The sequence below is a fragment of the Conger conger genome, chromosome 3 (genome assembly GCF_963514075.1).
Source record: "Conger conger chromosome 3, fConCon1.1, whole genome shotgun sequence".
In the NCBI taxonomy this organism is placed as follows: Eukaryota; Metazoa; Chordata; class Actinopteri; order Anguilliformes; family Congridae; genus Conger; species Conger conger.
In genome coordinates this window covers 18,191,935-18,213,128 of record NC_083762.1, presented here as the reverse complement: position 1 = coordinate 18,213,128, position 21,194 = coordinate 18,191,935, and the positions used below count along the sequence as shown (strand labels likewise).

At 42.2% G+C, this 21,194-nt stretch overlaps 1 protein-coding gene across 1 annotated transcript; it reads right to left on the bottom strand.

Moving 5' to 3' along the window:
* Positions 1-1,644: 1,644 nt before the first annotated feature.
* Positions 1,645-20,696, bottom strand: rnf167 (ring finger protein 167). The gene is made up of 10 exons (XM_061235227.1): positions 20,372-20,696; positions 16,813-16,966; positions 16,455-16,535; positions 16,069-16,206; positions 15,070-15,157; positions 14,557-14,647; positions 13,324-13,429; positions 12,007-12,100; positions 5,924-6,004; positions 1,645-4,895 (listed from the first exon to the last, which is right to left on the bottom strand). Exons 2-10 carry the CDS (start codon positions 16,921-16,923, stop codon positions 4,465-4,467), a joined length of 1,221 nt encoding a protein of 406 aa, XP_061091211.1. The 5' UTR covers positions 16,924-16,966; positions 20,372-20,696; the 3' UTR covers positions 1,645-4,464.
* Positions 20,697-21,194: the final 498 nt, after the last annotated feature.

Sequence of the window (21,194 nt, the reverse complement as noted above, 5' to 3'; positions counted from 1 at the left end):
AACATCATTTGATTATAAAGTTAATTGGAGAGGGGGAAAACGTATAAAGAAGTGCAGCAAATGGTCTCAAATGCTTTAAAATGGCAACAAGAACCCGAAAAAAGCATAAGAAAACGAGCAACTACTGTTTGAACAGATCAAAGAATAGTCAGAATGGCAAAGATTCAACCATTCATCAGCTCCAGAAAGATCAAAGATGATCTACAATTACCTGTAAGTGCTGTTACAGTCAGAAGATGTGTGATCAAAGCTAAGCTATCAGCAAGAAGCCCCCGTAAAGCATCATTGCTGAAAAAAGGGTATGTGTAGTATCAATTAAAATTTGCCAAGAAACACATCAATTGGCCCAAAGAGGAAATGGCGTAACATTCTGTGGACTGATGAGAGTAAAATTGTTATTTTTGGGTCTAGTCGTCGTCCACAGTATGTCAGACGACCCCCGGGCACTGAATTCAAGCCACAGTACACTGTGAAGACAGTGAAGCATGGTGGTGCAAAAAATCATGGTATGGGGATGTTTTTCATACTATGGTGTTGGGTTCGTATACCAGGGATCATGGATCAGTTTGAATACACCAAAATACTTGGAGAGTATGTTGCCATATGCTGAAGAGGAAATGCCCCTGAAATCGGTGTTTCAACAAAGACAACGACCGCAAACACACGAGTAAGCGAGCAGCATTTTGGTTCCAGACAAAAAGGATTGAGGTAATGGAGTGGCCAGCTGAATCCCCCGACCTCAACCCCTTTTTAAATTTGTGGGGTGACTTTACAAATGCAGTTTCTGAAGCGTAGTTCGTTCATACTGGGCCAAAATACCGGTTTCTAGGTGCCAGAAGTTGGTTGAGTCGACGCAACGCAGATGCGCAGGAGTTATGCAACAATGGTTATGCAACCAAATATTAGTTCAGTAATTTAAAGTGAAATTAAATCTTGAAAAATGTCTTGTTTATACAGTTTGAAGAGAAAAATGTCAACACTGCCACATGACTTAAAAAAAAAAAACATTAATATTCCTTTTCTTTGCTTCCTGTAAAAGAATAACGCAGACTTGATAACATTTGCTAACGCTTTGATTTGGAATAGAATGTGTAATGTTTTCTCTACATTTGAAATATTGAACTAAAAGCGATTAAGAAATATTTGCACTTTATTCACTTTTTTAACGCACTGCTATTTATTTTAACACAACTGTATTTTTTCACACAGCAAGTGGTCAAGTGCTTTCCAGTAACCCAGGCTGATTCTGACTTACACACAATCAACAAGAAAGCGAGGAGACACCCGCACTGGCCAGTGACCACACGTAACACACATAATTAAGCAACCAGCATGTCCAGCCCAAAGCTTGTTAGGCTCCAGCCATGGTGCGTGAAGCTTCCACGTCCTCTCACTCTCAGTGGCTTTAACCCTGTTTCTGAAAGCTCAAGTAAAATGATGTTCAGCTTAGTTGATATTTGCTGTTGAATAAATTCACTCAGGTTTCCGATAGAGCATGGGCTTTCTCACTTGGAGCATGCAGATTTTCACCATCGGTCTGGGCACGGTATAGAGTGCCCTACCCTCCGCAATGAGGTGCAGCGGGGATACAAGCTACAAACTGCTCAGACTCAACAGGTACAAGAGAGAGAACATGAGTCATCATAAATCAGTCATATTCTCTTTATGGCACAGACTAAAAGAAGATACATACAAAATATAAAAATCTATGCGGGTTGAAGCTGGAAGGGCCAGGAGGTTAGGAGTCATAAAGACACACAAAGCACATTGATACAAGTACAAAAACAAAAAAAAATTCATTAGTATCAGTACAGTTAGAATTTGGTCCCCATTTAGAAAACAAGAACCATAATTATTGTTATTTCTATTTGTTACTAATGTCACAACTAGAAATCATTTTGCATTATAAATCCAAAGATGGAAAATACGATCACGCTAAAAAAAACTGATTTGGATAGGTAATGATATAAACAATGCTGAATCACACATCTAATCACATCTAAGCTGTGTTAATTCAAAGTTGATAAATGAGAATATCAAAGCCACCACCTAAGATTCATTGAAGTCAAGCTGAAACAGCTCTGTGCTTTAATTGGAAGCCCACTGAATGCCTTTGATAGCCAATAAACTGTTTAAAGGTGTGGTGTCATTTCTGGTTTGAACATACATTACAAAAAACTAAATTATTTCACACAAATTTCAGTTCTCTGGAATGAATTTCATAGCATCGTGGAAGGTCAGCAAACTGTACAGACAAGTGAACAAGTGAAACCTGCGCTGCCCTCACGGAGTGTTTAAAAAAAGCAAATGGCAGCTTTGAAGAGCCGTTGGTTTTTGATACTTATACACGCTCACGTATCAGGTACACATTACATCGGTTTCAGGTACACAATGCTCTGATGAACTCAAAATGTTCCATTTTGCACTGCATTTTGGTGAATACTACATGAGACATTATTGAGTCATAAAGGGTAGGTACTTTACCAGTTAATTCAGTTTCATGCAAAGTCAGGAACTTTTCACACGTTTCCAGAGCACCATGCAGGCCGTGTATGGGTTCACCCTTGACTGCAAGTACTATGCCGAAGAAGACAACCAGCATGTTCAAATATGAAATGTCCGTGGCTGCTTTTGGTGGGGTGAAGTGTGCATGTGCATGGATGTATGGGTGCGTGAAACGCAACAGAAGCCAAGTCAAGCATCTCTAAACCTGAACACAGATATTTGCGGTTTTATACTTTGTTATGGGGAAGAACCCTTTACACCGATATTCAATAATATACTCTGGCAGTCTGGTGATCTGCATTCCCATCATCATCACAGTTTTTCATCGAAGTGTAATGTTCCTGAGCGTGTTTCACTACTTTATTTTGTTCATGGTAATATTTGCCCATATTAAACCTTCCATTTTTGAAAGACAGATTTACAATGTCCTACTGCAACAGAATACATCCAAAAACAAGATCCCCTACAAAGATTACTTTACATTCAATTTACATACAAAAATGCAACAAAAAATGCAACACCTTGCACTATTGTATTAAACTTAATTTGTTTTTGTTTTTTAAACAGTTCTTATTGCATTTACAGTACAGTAGAGGAAGGGGATAAGATAAGTAATCAATTACTTTTAAGTAGATCAATTCTACTTCCAAAACCAGATATACTCCTGCCCAAAAACTATAAAGAATAAATATGTTTTAGTGAGGAGACTGAAATGGTACACAGTTAGAACACAGAACAGAAATGCAACATCACTAAATAAGCAACAAAATAAAGACAAAACAGCAAAGAGAACCATTTAAGCAGGTTACACATGAAGGAAGTGATCGTGAAATGAAAAGCAGCCACAGTGGTGTGAATACTGCTAGGAAGTTGCAGCTTGTTTTAGGCAGAAAGCAGAAGAATCTTGTAACCATGACTACAAAAGTAGGCTGGCCACCAGTAGGCCACCTCATCCCCACACCCCTAGTTGGAAGGTCTACAAAGGCCACTTGAAGACAACGCTCAGAGCAACCAGAATAAACATTTCTCAGTTTTACATTAAAGTGCCTGACAGTGACCACAGGACCCATCTGTGTGCTAAGGAGGACGGCCTAAGATCCATCATAAACCAAATGCACGAAAGGGGAGAGGGAATTGTACAAAATGAACTGGAAAATCACAGCAGGAAAACAAAATATTTGGGAAAATAAAAAAAAGTGCACATTTCTTCACAATAGGGGCTGTTTTTTCTGGTGTTTTTAATGCTCTGGCCACAAAAGACTAGATCCCAGATTGGTTAACCCAGGCTACCTAACAGGTGACAATTTCTGGTAAAAAAAAGGCATCTGCTAAAGATATCATGAGATCAATGCCTGACTACGGAACCACAGCTGCAGCCCTCTTCTGAGCTCATATACAAACATAGAGCATGCCATGCCATATCACAACAGTCAGTCCACCTATCCGAGTAGATATAAAGGAGAAAGCAGTACTACTCACATTTCACCAATAACTCATTTTTGGAATATTTGCAAACCCAGACAAATGATTCTACAAACTTAAAAATCCCAACTACAACTGTTTGTCAATTCATTTTCTCATGGCATCAAAAATGAATCTTGAATTAGCTAGTAGCTTGAATTTAGTCAGTTTCTCCTGATACGATAGCTATCTTCTACCAGCTGCATTGAGGCAGATCAAGCCTATTGGGCAATGGGCAAACTTATTGTGCCCATAACTGGAGATTTCGTGTTGAGTTTGCCGTCAGATGGAGTTAGACGCAGGGACAGACACAGGTCAGGCAGAGCGAGCTCTGGCTGCTGCTGGGTTACAGGGCAGAGAGGGATGACACTTCAGAGAGGACGGCAGATGAAGAAGAGCAGAAGGGAGGGAGGTCTGGCAAAAAAAAAAAAAAAAAAGGGGAGAAATGATGGTGAGCAGAAGAAAGCGGACTCGGGGGAGATCTGAGAGCCTGGCACCTCACACCCCGATCACGCCGTTCCGTAGGAGCCGGGCGGTGTCTCCGTCTGAGAGACTGCCGTCATCGGCGTCATCATCGCCGTCCCCTTCGGAGCTGGCCGAGTCCTCCTCGGGGGAGTAGTACCCCTCGTGGCCCAGGATGGGTGAGTCGGAGCAGGCCACGGGGCCGAAGCACTGGGCCGCCGTTACCGTGGCGGCGTAGGCCCCGGGGCTGCCTGAGGAGGGCGAGCCAGGGTTGGAGGGGCGGAGCAGCGGGGTGCGCTCCGATTGGCCCTCCGCCCCGCCTTCGTCATCGCTGCCCGCCCCGCCGGCCTCCCCGTCAGACTCGGACTCGGAGTACTCCGGGCTGGGTCGGGTGACCCGCTGCTTGCACACGGGACACGTCTTCTTGGTTTGGGTCAGCCAGGGATCCACACACTTACAGTGGTAGGCTGAGCAGAGGCAGAGAAATGTAAATAATAATAATAAAAATAAAAATAAATGATTCAAAAGAAAAGTAAAGTAAACATGTATGTTTGCACCTTGACAAAAGAAATACAAATAAATCAATTCCAAATACATCTGCCAAAACCTAATCAAGGAAATAGTAACAGACACATTCAGCTATCCTCCTGCAAATACTGGTTTCCTGTAATACTGTATCCACAGGGAATATAGTCCTGAGTCCTGAACATGTACATTTATAGTAATATATGTAATATTAGTGTCAAACACTGTGGCCTAACCATGTTACCAGTTGAATGTAGGTTAATACCAACAAGTAAATATTAGCCTGTTTCTTTGTGGTTTTCTCTTTAGTTTTCTCTAATACAATATCAACGGGTTCACCACCTACTGATTTTGGTATTGCTACATTGCGCCATTTCTGTGTTATGGATACCCTTAAATTGCATAAATAATTTAAATACAACCGATCCCGATTGAATGACTGTACATTTTATTCCATTTTAATTAGACCTCCAAATTCTTAAATTTCAGGAGACACAACGCTAACATGAATAGGCTAATTTAAAATTCTATAATCAAACAAACATGAGTGAAATGTCTCTGTCTTGATTAGGCACTGGCTGGAAATGGGGAGGTTTATTTCAATGGCAAGATGGTGGCAAAAGCAGGTTGATGTGTGAAAACAGTCCTGAGATCGGTCTGCCAGAAAAGCATTGATTATATCCTAGTTGGCTTTAATTTCCCTGCATTTTACCGCTTTCTCTCCTTAATACACTGTGCTTTAAGAAAACACTTTTTAAACAACTAAAGGAATAATACGACACTGCAGGAGCTCATGTTGTCCCCATGACTGGGGAACCAACCTGGCTGTGGCAAGAGACCTGTTACTTCTCTGCTAAAATGTTCTCCCCTCAGTTTTGTCATTTTTGCTTCTTGGGAAACACAATGCCTAAATTTCACATTCAATGATAAATATGGAACGTTATTGTATTTGAAAAACAGGAGGGATTACCATGTGAACAGGGCAGAATCCTCAGTTTGTCACCATCTTCATACTCATCAAGGCAGATGGCGCATACATCATATTCATCACCTGAGAGACAGAGAGAGAGAGGCTTCTGTTCAAAAACTGGTGTACTTACTGTATGACAGTGCTTAACTAGTGGTCTGGGAAGGACTGCTTTAAGGAACCCTGCTGTCTAAAGATAAAATGGCTGTGCCAAGGGAACCTTCTGATTGATTCAGGAAGATGAGAAACTACTTTATCATGAATGCCACCTGCACCACCTCTTTGTGTCCAATATACAACTTGAATTCCTCCTGTGTGTGCTTTGCGTTTCAGTTCTTTGTGTGTGCTTTGCATTTCGGGCCTAAAATGCAAGACAAGATCGTGCAGAGAGAGTGTTTTTAGGCTTCCTTCTGATGAACAGTATACTTGTCATGAGAAAAACCATGTTCAGAATTTGTTCAAATGAATAACGTGCGGGATTATAATGGGCTGTTTTGGTAAACTTTTTATGCCAGTTATGCACACACCCAGTTCCGATAGCTAACGGCTTCACAAGGAGCTTTTTAACTTCCTGACTCATTTTGAGAGTCTGAGAGCGAGGGAGTGAGAGAGGAAGTGGTCAGAAGCTGCGCTCAACATATTTTGTTCGCTCTTTACTGACACTTTTTTGGTTCTGCACATGTTGATTTCAGGCTGACGAGGAAATGACAGTCATGGTGCATGTCCTTATTAGGCAATCGAACAGGCTAGTGAGGGAGAGGGGGGGGGGGGGAAGGGGAGCGAAATGGAGAATTAAAAAAAACATTTCAAAGCACCATTAATTTAAATAGTCTTCCTCAGTTAGAGGCTGAGCATCAAGCTGTTCTCCCAGATGAGTGAGAGAGAGAGAGAGAGAGAGAGAGAGAGAGAGAGAGAGAGAAGAGAGAGAGAGAGAGAGAGAGAGAGAGAGAGAGAGAGCGTGTGAGATATTTCTGCAAGCACATTGAAAAAAAAGTATCAGACAGATTTAGGCCAGCGTTTCTGTGCAAATGTCACAAAGGCACACCGCACACAGCAACCAACACTGGTCAGCTACCTATTACGATTACCAAATATTACTAACACAGTGGAGATTCCTGCACAAAGCACACAGAGATGACAAGAGGAAGACCATGAAACATAGCCATTGAACATAGCTGAGCTAAAAAAATTAGGATATAGCAGTTCAGGTATGATTCGGTTAATTACTAGCCAACCAGCAAGGAAAACTGTCCTCACAGGGCATAAGAAGCACAAATTTGAAATGAGAGTGGGTGAGCTTACTTAAAAATGTCTTCTTCTTTTTTGTCCCACAATCATTTTATTTTTTGGGGGAAATCTTACTTCTCCCCACAATCTGTCATGTATATTATAAAAAAACTAAACATAGGGGAAGTATACAGTGGAAAGGGAGGGGGAAGAGAACAGAGAATCTTTTTATCAGCAAGCAGTCCACGGTATTACTTCCACAATTCTCAAAATAGGGGGTGGAGAGAGCAGTGACACACAAGCGAAGGCCATTTTCAGGTCCGTTTTACAACCCTTTTTCAGGTCATAAGATGATTTGCCGTCTACTGAAAGTGCCTGGTTGAATAACCCATTAATTGCTCCCGTTCAATAGTTTGTATTGCATCCCAGAAGAGCAATACAGGAGGTTGCACTGGTTTGAAAGGCTTTGAACTTTACCTTGGTATAAGAGCCCATGGGGTACAGACATGAAAGGTGTTTTATGGGAGCTCAGGGGCTGCAGGCAGTGCATTCTGGGTACAGATACTCTCCATCATGTACTAATGACTACTGCAGACAGATCACAGCATTTCAATGGACCTGAAATTCTCTAATTTTACCACATTTGCAAATGAGCATGCAAACAAGAGAGGGGAAGTAAATAAAATAAAGAAGAACAACGTTAACTCAGCAAAGAGGGGAAAGGAACTGCCACACACAGTAACTGCAGTTCATTACTAAAAGTAACTTGAGCTAGTGACGTTGCGGAAAAATGCAACGGAACATATACTCTGCATGTGAAAGATAAGCACTAAACTAGGCTGGTAGAGCAGAACTGGGAGTAGTCGTCATCTAGCAGACAGTGTTTCGGCTGGAAGCTTTGCCAGCTGGTACCACTGGCTTCAGCCCGCTTGCCTTCTAAAAGGGGAAATTAGTCAGTCTCCTATCATGTCAAAGTTTGGCTTTAATCCCCTCAGACAGCTTGATCACCATGAACCCAAAGGAGTAAGATGAGCACAAACTAGAAGTTACCTGCATCAATAGACCATGAGAAAGCGTGTGCGGAGGATACTTAGCACCATTTACTTCGACCTGCACGCATGCACGCACACACACGCATGCACGCACACACATACGTACATACACATGCATGCATGCATGCATGCACACGCATACACACACATGCACGTACACACATATGCACACATGCACGTACACACATATGCACACATGCACGTACACACATATGCACACATGCACGTACACACATACGCACACATGCACGTACACACATACGCACACATGCACGTACACACATACGCACACATGCACGTACACACATACGCACACACGCACGCACACACATACGCACACATGCACGCACACACAGGTTTTAAGATTGAAACCCAGCCTTGTGGAGGGATGTGATGGTGAACAGCAGGCATACCGAGTGCATGATATCATATATTTTCCTGGAGCAAAAACATTAGACCCCCAAACATCCAGTATGTTCAATAATGTTTGGGACAGAGACATATTTTCTCTTGATTTGGCTCTGTATCTGTACTTCACAATATTAGACTTTGACTAGAATTTGAATGTGGTGGTCCCAAAGTGCAGATTCTCAGTTTTTATGCAGATTGGTACCACCATGTAGAAATGACAGAAATGGCTTCACAGGTGTGTCTGATTAATCAGGTATATTCAATTGGTTCCTATTGCAGGTATACAAGAGCTCAGAAACTAGTCTTAATTTTAAGCTTTGGAATGCCTTTGAGTCCAGCCTTGGCTTTCATCAATGAGGACGAGAGTGACAATGAAAGTCAAAGTAGACATTATAAGGCTAAGAGAAAAAAAAAAAAAAAAAAAGATACATAGGCCAAACCTTAGACTTTGTAAAATGAATTGTTTGGAACATGATTAAGAGCACTGCTGAGCTCAGTAAATCACAAAAAAAGCACTGGTAGGCCAAGGATCTACAGTTGAATTATCACTATAATGAAGAAAAACCACCAAACAACAAAACCACCAACTGATTAGAAACACTCTTCTGCAGGCAGGTGTGGACGTGTCAGTGACTACTATCCACATAAGACCTTGCAAACAGAAATAAGAGGCCATATTGCAAGATACAAACCTCTAGAAAGCTGCAAAAACAAGATGGCCAGATAATAACTCGCCAAGTACCTAAGTTCTGGAAAAAGGTTTTGTGGACAGATCTTGGTCTCATCTTTCCACAAGACCCATCTCACACATGGTTTGCATATTACAGTACAGCTTCAGTATTTCTGTTTGTGGAGTCTTCTGCAGACACCTGCAGAGCTATTATACACAAGCCTTATGATACTATGTATAAAAAGTGCTGTCATTTATACATGGTGAAAGCAAAACAAAAATATCTTGATCTGATAATCTGCACTTCAAGCACATGTTGCACTGTTTGATTACACCGTTTTGATTGCAGATATGCAATTGCAGAACAGAAAATGCGTGAGTGCATGTTTAACACATGTCATTTGTGGTAAGTGCATACATTTCACTGCAAAATAGTTTACTTGGGTCTCCCAGAGGCAGAAAGATAAGAACAAGGTCAAAACAGATGGAAAATATGAGTGTGAGTGACACTGCTAGCATCACACAGGAAGTGGGACCTCACCATTTGCACTTCCTGTCACTTTCACTCATCTGCTTTCTCAGGTTCATGCATGCAAACGTGTACAAGCACACACATGAACGGACCTACGCACACAAAATTCTAAACATGTGCCCTACGGCCAGCTGCCATCACTTCAAATTATCTGTATGCGTAGTGGTTAAGGTAAATGACTGGGACAGGCAAGGTTGGTGGTTCGAATCCCAGTGTAGCCACAATAAGATCCGCACAGCCATTGGGTCCTTCAGCAAGGCCCTTAACCCAGCATTGCTCCAGGAGAGGATTGTCTCCTGCTTAGTTTAATCAACTGTACGTCGCTCTGGATAAGAGCGTTTGCCAAATGCCAATAATGTAATAAATGAATGATAAATGGACTGCCATTATCTTCATCACGTTTGTAGACCTGGGGTTTGACGTGGCAAAAGCTTGGCTCCTGAATGCAGTTCACGCCCACACGGCCCACACCGAGTGACACCACACAATCTCCGCACTGCTTTCACACAACATACAACGGTTTGATTCCAGTTTCTCTTCTTGCAGAATATACTATTGGTTTGCAAGCTCCAAAATGAACAAAGCATCAGAAAAGGCGCTAAATGAAACTGTTGTGGAGGGGAAGCAAACCCTGTGGAACAAGCCATTTGAACTGTAATGTCTACGCCAAGCTCTCCAAAACCACAGTGAAAGGGCGGAAATGCACCCCTGACCCGATCGTGCAGATGGGACCTTTCGACACAAGGACCGAGACCTGCAGTTCTATTTGAATCTTATCTGCATTTGGTGCTGAGAGCAAAGAGACGTGTTTTAAAGTCAGATGTACCAGATACATGCATGCTTGCTTGGTCTATGTGCACATACATGCACAGGTATGTGTTCATGAGTTCTTGTAGGTATATATGTATAGACATGTGCAGTCATACTGATGTGTGAGGAAAAAGTACCTAGTAGTACAATAGTCCATACATGCTTTTTTACATTTTTGTCTAGGCTTGCAGGTCTACATCTGTACAGCTGTGCTGTGCTATGCACAAAGTGTATATACAGTGAGCTCCAAAATGTTTGGGACAAAGACATTTTTTCTTTTTTTCTTGATTTGGCTTTGTAATCCACAATTTTAGACTTGTAATCAAACAATGCAGATGTGGTGAAAGTGTAGCTTTTATTAAAGGGTATTGTTATCCATTTTGGTTTCACCACATAGAAATCATAATACTTTGTAAACATCCCCCCCCATTTAGGACAAGTAGCTTCAAAGGTGTTTCTCATTAATCAGTTGTGCTCAATTGCTTCCTTAGCGCATGTATAAGAGAACATTCAGTATCTACTCTTGATTCTAGGCTTTATAAGGCTAACAAATATGAGGGATTTAAAAAAAGTAGTAATTGTGCATGTATCGCTGCTACAGGTACTGGCTTGCATGTCGTCATTGATGATGTAACTGCTGGTAGCAGTAGCAGTAGCAGAAAGAGTTCTGCAGAGAAACAAAGCATTATATCTACTCAAGTGAATGCCTCCAAACTCATTGGACAGCACATCATCCTCCAGCAAGATGATGATCTCAAACATTCTGCTGAAGCAACAAATGAGTTTTTCAAAGTAGAAAATTGGAAAATTCTTGACTGCCCATATCAACCAGGGACCGAAACAAGGAGGAGCTGAAGATGGCTGCAGTTCAGGCCTGACAGAGCATCACTAAAGGTACAACTGGTAATGTCCATGGATCACAGACTTCAAGCAGTCATTACATGCGACAAAGTACAAAGCATGACTACTGTCATTTACATGAAGTTAATATGCCCTCAAAATTATGGTGCCCTGAAATGAGGGCAACTATGTACAGAAAGTGCTGCAATTTCTACAGTACATGGCAAAACTGAAGCTTATAAAAATGCCCTTTAATTAAAGCTGTGAATCTGCACTTTAACCACAGAGCCAAATCAACAAAAAAAAACATGTTTTGTCCAAAACATTTTGGAGGTCACTATGCTTACAGGCGTGGTGTGCTTATTCATATATATGTGTCAGGAGTCCTTCTATGCCGAAGTTAGTTCTCTCACTGACAGGCAGTTCGAAACTCAGCAACCCACAGTTCAGGGGCACGGGCGAGTGGAGTGCCCTCTGCTGGAGAAGACGAAACATGCAGAGAGAACAGCAGCATCAGACACAAGGCGGGGGGGTTAGTGGTCACCTTTCTTAAATTTGTGAACCGGAATCTTCTTTAGCTGTTCTTTACTCAGTCTGTTCCTCCGCATCCGCTTCCTGTACTGCACACAGCGAACAATCTAAAACAGACAAATAAGCAAGGCACAAAGGTTAAAGGACACAGTAGATAAAATCACCCTCCTGCATGTTTGGTGATCTATATCCTCATCCATCTGTGTTTTATGCAGGCATTAGCCAGGTCAGTCCTAAGCAATATGGAATTAATTTACAAATTCAAAGACAAGGAACAGCATCCCATCAACATCACTCAGAATTTATGTTTCCAGATGCCCTACCATTTTAGTGTGCACAGTAAGCTGAGGAAGTTTTGAAACAAATATCTAGAAATGTATTACATCTGAATGCTAATATAAGTGTGTCCCCTTTACTTGTATCTATTGTGCCAGTGTGATACTCATCAGGGATTCAGCACTCTGACTGAGGGTGACTATGAACCAAGGTGGGCCATTTTGTTGTTTGTTGGGCTTGTAAACCGAAGACTGAATGTAGTAACAGGAAACAGAAGTGGGACATGTAAAACAGGGAAAGCACTGAACACACAGGAAGTCAAGGCTGATCACACAAAGGCAGTTCTCAGTCTAACTGGAGGAAGCTTCGACATTTAATTTCTTCATTGCTTGTACATTATTGTTCATCTTAACTTATCTTATCTTCTTCTTTATCTCCCTCTAAACTTTATTTGAACTTCATGTGGAGGATAAAAATAAACTACTAACCTACCTGCCCATGCATGCATTCATACAGACTGTACCTTCTGAAAAGTGATTAGAACTACAGTAGCTTGGGTAGTACGGAATTACTACTTCACTGCTTGAAAAAACACATCCCACTCATCATTGTTCAAAGTACCCTCTAACTGCCAGATTTGCCGACAGAGGTGACAGCACCAGCAAACAGTGTGACGCGTACAGACAGGGGAAGCTGGTCACACAGTGTTTGTAGGCTATTTTAAGAGCCAAATGACACACCCTGCACTGAAGACTCCCTACAGTAGTAAGTAGACATCACCAATCCATAACCAAGACCCTTTAACACAACAGCTCAGTTTCATTTCAACAAAATGTGACAGTTGAAAAAAGTATTTTATCTACACTGGGCACAGTTAGCCACCTTGCCTATAAAAACGTTTTATGACTCAGTTCTTGAGAGCATCTCCAATGTCTCAACCTGAAATTGAAACTACGTAAACACTGGTGCGAGGAGAGTTTGGCTGGCGTGTGAGCAGCACTGGAGGAGAAGGACAGGAGTCATACGGACAGCACTGTGGGGCTGCTGCTCTTACCAGGACGGTGATCATGACCAGGATGATGATGCCCACCACTCCAGTGAAGGGAATGAGATAGTAGGACAGAGGGAAGGAGAACTCTGGCCTGAGGATCACGTAGGCCCTGTAAAGCAAACAGCACAGTTAGTGTCTGCACCTCTGCTAGGAGAGCTACAGGGTCTCCAACTGTGGGCCTGGAGAGCTACAGGGTCTCCAACTGTGGTCCTGGAGAGCTACAGGGCCTCCAACTGCGGTCCTGGAGAGCTACAGGGTCTCCAACTGTGGTCCTGGAGAGCTACAGGGTCTCCAACTGTGGTCCTGGAGAGCTACAGGGTCTCCAACTGTGGTCCTGGAGAGCTACAGGGTCTCCAACTGTGGTTCTGGAGAGCTACAGGGTCTCCAACTGTGGTCCTGGAGAGCTACAGGGTCTCGAACTGTGGTCCTGGAGAGCTACAGGGTCTCCAACTGTGGTCCTGGAGAGCTACAGGGTCTGCTGGATTTTGTTTTCACCTTACAATCAGCACCCTGTGGAAACCCAGGTAACCAGATGAGAGGAGATAACTGTGTAATCAACTACTCTAAATGATTCATTAAGTGCAAAGTAACAATGAAAACCAGCAGTAGCTTTCCAGGACCAGGAGTTGAAGACCACTGGTCTACAGCATGGTTAATGTGTCCTAATAGAAACAAGCAGACAGCCCAACAGCAAGGGAGAGCAGGATTTCTGCGCTGGACACAAACCCCATCTGGGCAGGATGGAGAGGACTTCAAATTCCTCAAGAGCATCATTTAGTTGTGGGTCGAGTTCATGTGGTGCAAAGGTTGCTTCCGGATAAGTAACAGGAATGATGAATACTGTAGCAGGAATACAGACAGCCCTGCTTTGCTGAGTGTCAAACATCTGCCCTTCACCTCAAATGAACTTGACCGTACTTGAAACCCAAAACCCTGACATGGCCCAGGGGCTGTCCAATAAGACCTCATGCGACCTCTTAATCTTCCATGGCCGCTGCTGGCACGCGCTCCTAGTCTTCTATGGGTGCCGAGTAACTGCATCTATATATACTACATTGTGGCGGCGTGCCTATGTGCCTGCATTCGTGTGAGACTACGTGCTTGAGTGATACCTTTGCTTGAGTGATACAATGTGTCTGAGATTTCACATTTGTGTAAGAGCAGGGGCATGCGGAGCGTGTGTGGCTGAGCATGGCGTGTGTGTGAGAACGCATGCCAGGCGTCTCCCTCCCTCACCCTCTCTCAGGAATGACGTAACTCTTCAGCAGCTGGGAGGCAGTGTAGCTGGTGAAGACTGACGGGATCTCGATCTGCTGCACAATGCTCTCTGCGAGGAAACCCAAATGGCCACGGTCACCCATTACATTCACACATTTCACGGACCGAGCAGGTGTAGATAAATCCACACAGTCCAATTGAAAAGAGTCCCACTTATAGAGTTATAGAGGCAAATCTGACTGCAGCACACATTGCTTGCTGCATTTCAATCAAACTGATAAAATAATGCTGAATGTTCCCTCCCTTAACAATGCAAGTTACTAAGGTCACTGACAGCAAAACAAGGAGCTTAGAGAAATCAATTGTGGAAAAATTACCGCAGATGGATGAAATCTAGATGTTAACATTCGTCTGTGCAGTCTTCCACATGTGCATGCTGTCAATAATGTTTTGTTTGGGATACCGGAAAATATGTGCATTTCACTAAACTAAATGGAAAATATAAACTAAGAGAGGGCGAGAGAGACTGACCATCACTGAAGCCCATGCTGAGGAGGATGTCGGAGTGCATGTTGTGAACGATGGCTGCACTGTACCCTGCCTGCTGGGCGTGCAGCACCTGGAGGAGGGAATGATATGCTCACTCGGATACGCGCAGATACGGGCAGAATGACCATCACACAGACACTGCACAGCCAACATTTCAGGCTCAATGACAGTCCGGTTCCTGGTCCTGTCAGGAAGAAAAGGACTGGGGCCAAAGCCAGCTTCAGCACAATCATAACCACATAATTACAACTCTCCCTTTTTCCATTCATCAAATACAAAACAAAGCGATTTTACCTGTAAAGTTGTGTGATGAATAATTCAATTTTATTACAATATTACATTATACTACAATCACTTTGTAGATGCTCTAATCCAGAGGGATCAGCGATCATCAAATCTCGAATCCAAATCCGGCCCTGGTTTTCTTTTCTCCCAGGTAATTGGCTGAACAATTAGTTTGACTGAATGACTGTCAGTAGATTGACACAGACACCAGGCTGCCTTCACACCTGACTCCCAGGTAAAGGGAGGGTGGGAAACCAGCAGTTCTCCAAACTCGAGGACCGTGATTTGATGATTCCTGAGAGTGATGCATTGAAGTAGCAGGAAACTCAGTGTAATACAATATGCAGGAGAAACAAGGCTTTGTGCCATTCAGTTCCACCTGAATTTAATGGACAGAATCTGTTCTTTCATGTCATTCTCATCTGCCTTGCATGAAGAATGCAAGCCAAGGCATTTAAATTGACATACAGAAAATAATTTAACCTGTAAATTAACATGCAGAACATAGGTCAATTTACCAAAGAAATTGGGAGTAATAAAATTTAGTTCTACCTGAACTTACTGGAAGAAATCTGTTGCATAATAACAAGTCTAATCTGTCATACATGAAAGACACAAGCCGAAACTTTTACAAATTCTACAGTGAAACTCACACGCGTACGGGCACAAATGCGTACGGCAGACACACACAAATACCTTGATGTCAAAATTGCAGTCTAAGCGCTGGATAAGAACGATGAACTTGGTGAGGTTCGCAGCGATAGGAGTAAGTGGTGTGGGTGGAGGTTCAATGGGGAGACAGGCGTTGAGGGGTCGAGACTCCACCAACACCCCCTGATGGACACGAATATTCAGGTCATGGTCACTGCGGTCACACCACCACTAAACTCGCGTTCTTTTATTTTATTTCATTTTATTTTAGCAGCCTCCTGCACCTAGGCAGTGAAGTACCAACCAATGAAGCCCATACTTAATACTTAATTACTTATCCTTTATTCTTTAACGTTGTATCCATTGTACCTGATTTTACATACTGTTTAAGATAAACCCCGACTTCCTTACTTTCTCTCTCTTTCACTCACCAGCAAACCATCTTTTGGCAGCTGGTTTCCAAAGAGGGCAGGCAGGTCTTCAAACACCATGGAAGTCCTGTTGCTGTAATGCTGGGAGACAGATTCAAAAACTTGCAGCCATTATGGACACAAAGATCAGCACGAGAGTGTAAACACAGCGAGGAACACATTTTGATGTAGTATAGGGTGAGGCCTACTGTTAAAAGTAAACACACCAAAGAGCTGCTCATAGACACACTGCCCTTTGATTCCTACCACACCTCAGTAGAATTACACTGTGCTGGGCAGGGAGAGGGGACAAAAAGGGGGACAAAAGACACACTCACAAAGAACAAAGATCCATTGTACTGTGGGGAAAGTCACTCACTGCGTAGATGTATGCGTCTCCAGGAGAGGGCGACAGAGAGAGGCACAGAGACACCATCAGCACCACCAGGCGAAGGCGAGCACACACATCCCAGGAAACCCAACACTTCATCCCAACAGTGCGTGGGGGCACTGGGCCACAGGAAGGGAATTGCCTGGGAGGGGAAAGAGGAGGGATGGTTAAAAGTCAGGAAACGATCATGTGCCCAAACTAAAAAAGCACTGATCGGCACAGCAAAACCAATGGCGCATTGCAGAGCACTAGGAAATGACAAGAGGTCAGCAACCACTGGTATCAACACAGTGCTGATGACAAATTCTGTAACTGGGTTTGGCTGAATGACTCATCAAAATTCCTACCAACAGCTCATGACAGAAACTGTTAAAACTCCCAAATCACTAGTCAATTGCAACATAACATTGCTACATACATTGACCCACAGTTACATGGCCACAAGTTTCTCCATACAAGACCAAGTGTGACTCATTTCATCATTCGTGAATGAACATTTCCCCCCAAAGACTACAGCAACAACAAAAAAGCAATTATAAAATGTCAAACCTGACACTGTTATTTGCCTGGGAGCCACTGGCTCTTGCCCAAAGAGCATAAAGACCTAATCAAATAAACTGTAATTAGGCCAGGATGCACTTTGGGCAAGAACCAATGGCATTTTATAATCACAAGATGCATTAAGAGGTTATTTTAAAAGCAATGCAATACCCAAGGGTCAAACAACACACAGCAAGAATCCATAGTAATTTATGCAGTTTATAGCTTCTGTGAAGTTGAACATATTTAACCCAATAGCGAATTTGCAACTTATTGAGGAAATGTAGCACAAACCAAACCACAGATGGGTATGTGGACTGTGGGTCTCTAGCATGACCACCTACCGTCCTTAAGTGCACAGTTCTTCACTTCTGCTTTCTCACCATGTGCCTGCTCTCCTAATCAGAGACCAAGCATGCCAGCATGCCATATATATATATTTTATATACACAGTGCTTTTTGCATATATTTATTCAGGGTGCCAATAATTCAGAGAAAATAAAATGTAAGATTACTTTCTTCACTGGCCAAAAATGATTTATGACTGAATGCTTTTTTTGGGGGTGTTTTAATGCCCCAGAATACAGGAAATCACTTTTAAGGTGCAAATCTCCCTTGCCCTCCTCCATAACCGACAAAAACCAACCGAATACTAAGGAATAGGGAGAACCTGGTCACCAAATAAAATGATGCACTTTGTTGAGATCAAATGATTCAACGCAATACTCTAATAGTATAAAATACAATGAAATGACTTTGAAACCTAATTGTAGCACTGGCTTAAGAACCAATGCATAGTGGAAAATTAGTAGTGCTAACATTGCCACACAAAATGGTGGATTTAAAAGTGGGGCATTGGATTTAAGGCTCTTCTGGTCAGAGACCAGGAACCCAAATGGGGCAGAGATCACATGAAAGTGATCACTAGCTCACAAAGTTACCCTGCTCCTTGACTTCAGCTTTGGAAAATCCATCACCCTCCAAGATTAGCAAGCATTTACCACTAGTCAGCAGTGGAATCAATCTGGGCCACTGGCCAATGAAAACGGAACTGAACACAACAAGTATCACAGCTGGGTATGCCACTGTAAGCCTCTTCAATTTCAGAGCACCAGCAGAACAGGAAGATGACTAGGATGTATCCTTTCACAGAATGAAAATTAATGAAAATGAACTACCATTCAGACACACACTACAATATAGATCAAATATTATATAGGCTTGTAATGCTAGATTGTGAAAGAGTGGGGAAAAAAACATTGCATTATGTTTATTTATTATTGCGCCCACCGAAACATATTGTTTTTTAAGTGTAAAAAAAATGAATCTGATTTTAACAAGCAGAGCGGTCACACTCATTGGCCTTAGCTGGTGCTGAAAAGAAATCAAGCACGGTTAAAGCTGCTTTAATGTCAGTTTGTTCAAAGTGCATGAACCCCATGTGAAAACATGAGTTGTGGTTGTGAAAGACGAGAGTGGAGGCTGAACAGAAACAGGAGGCAGAGGCAGAGGCCAGACAGGAAGTGGTGGAACCACTGAACAGAGTAGGAAGACGTGTTGAAGCGGCACCTGCCGGAGAAGACCTGTGCCCACCACACCATCGCGTCATTATGTACAAAACTGACCAACCAAGCCACCAACCACATTCCATAGAAACGCAGTGATCGAAGTGCATCAGATTAGCACACATCGTTCTCATCGAGTTGCTGTCGTCCGGTGCTCGCTGTGAATAAAGTGGAACGATATAACTATTCATTACAGATTCCTGACTATGGCATCTTCATGATGTTGCTGTTAAGTCATCTTGTCAAATGCCAAATGTGAGCCAGCCTAGGTGTACAAATAATCTGTTGACCTCCTGAAATGTTGGAATATAGACCGATGGAACACTTTGATCTAATCGTTAAAGGGAACTAAATAACTAAATTAGTATGCGGTAAGAGTACTGGATGTATTGTAAATCAAGACTTGAATTAATTTTTCGTGACATATGAAATTGGTTCCTTTTGCTTTCCCGTTTTTAGCTACTTCAGCTTCAGCAAATACTTGTAAAATGCAGTTGTTGTTTTTTTGCATTTTAATAATGGGCCCAGTTCTGCCAACGCGCCAGTCGCGACACATGATTTAAAAAGACAGAAATCAAAGGTATGGTTGGGGAGAATTATTTCAATAGCAAACTGGAAAATAACGTTTTGTATATATTGGCAAACGATGTGACCGGTTCTCTGTAGTAAGTTAAACCCACAAGGCTTTTCTATAGCAGTGCACATACATTGGATTAAAATTGTGCAAAAAATAACAGTTAAAAGATATTGCTAACTTGCAGACAATCTGGCCTAGTACCAACTAGACAGCCCAATATATCCAATGAGGATATTAGCTAAGATTATGAGACTAGCAACCTAGCTATTTCAAGGGGTGTCTTCTCGATCAAAACCCTGCACCAGTATCATAGTTTAACGTTGTAATGGCGTATCCCTCGTCAACCTAGACTGTTTGCTTGACTGATAATAGTACTTTACAATAGCTAGCCGTTAACGTAATCGAACTTTAGACCGCCGTAGCTAGGTGGCTACTTGGGTAGCGTGAGCCAGGTTTGGGGCTAACTTAACTGGCTCACAGTTCACTTAGCTTGGTAGCTAACGAACTTAGCCAACGTTGCCGCGGTAAAGTGGCTTGGTTACGTTAACCAACTTGACAGACAGATCGCTAATGTACTGTTAATGTCCCTAAATAGCACTAGCTAATACAGCTAAGAATGTCTAGCAATAGCTTGGAAAATACTTTGTGTTTGAAAAACAAAACAAAAAAAACCGCTCTTTGATAAACACAATGTGCTAACGTTAGCTATGTTAATGTTAGCGAAGTTAACGTTACAGGAGCGATACAAATTAATCGACTTTCGCGAACGTCTGCGTAAACTTACAAGCTATGTTGTCGGCTAGATCAAAAGCAAACGTTGCCACTTCCCATCATTACAATGAAATATTTCTAATTCTAAACTTACCGTGTAGCACTTAGCCTGCGAGCTACCTTGTTGGCTAAGTTAACCAACTAAAACGCCTTGTTAACGTTAGCATGCAAGCTACGTATTATCCTATGGTTTTCTCACGGTTCCTCTTCAATCAAGTGATGTCAGCACCTTTTTGTGTCGATATCCCTCGGAATTCTCGACAAAAAGTCTTTATTTCCTATAGAAAGGGCGTATTTATGTTTTCGCTAGTTTTAATGTTTATTTTCAATCCTTCTGAACTGTGCTAGCCACCTAGCTAGCCACATACCAAAACACCTAATTCTCGCGTATCTCATTCTTCTGTTTACATTAGTTTACAGTCTCCTATCCCAAGGCCAAGATGGATGCGCTGAAATCCCGAGTATCGCGCGAAGACCGTGCCAAAACGAACCAATCCATCTTTCGCTGCAACCATTTAGATAGGTAACTTATATGACATGAGTATCGTTAAAAATCACATTGTGGGTATATCCATTTGGATAATGACAATGAATGTGTCATTATATTACTGCCATTTAGCAGAGTCATTAGATTAGATTGCTTTATTGTCCACTTTAGCTTCACCAGGACGGCATATTTCCAAGACAAGGTAAACAACAGAAATAGCTACTTAGTAATTCAGACAATAACAATCTGAAGTGACGAGTAAGAAGAGGCCCAGAAGGTACGCAGCCATCATGAGAAAAACAAAATAGAAAAAGGATCTGCCATTCACCTTCACAGTTGCTACAAAAGACATGTAAAAACTGCTTCCACGTTGAATATAAAGTAACGTTATATCGGTACAGGAAGATTAACATAAATGGCTATGTGTGAA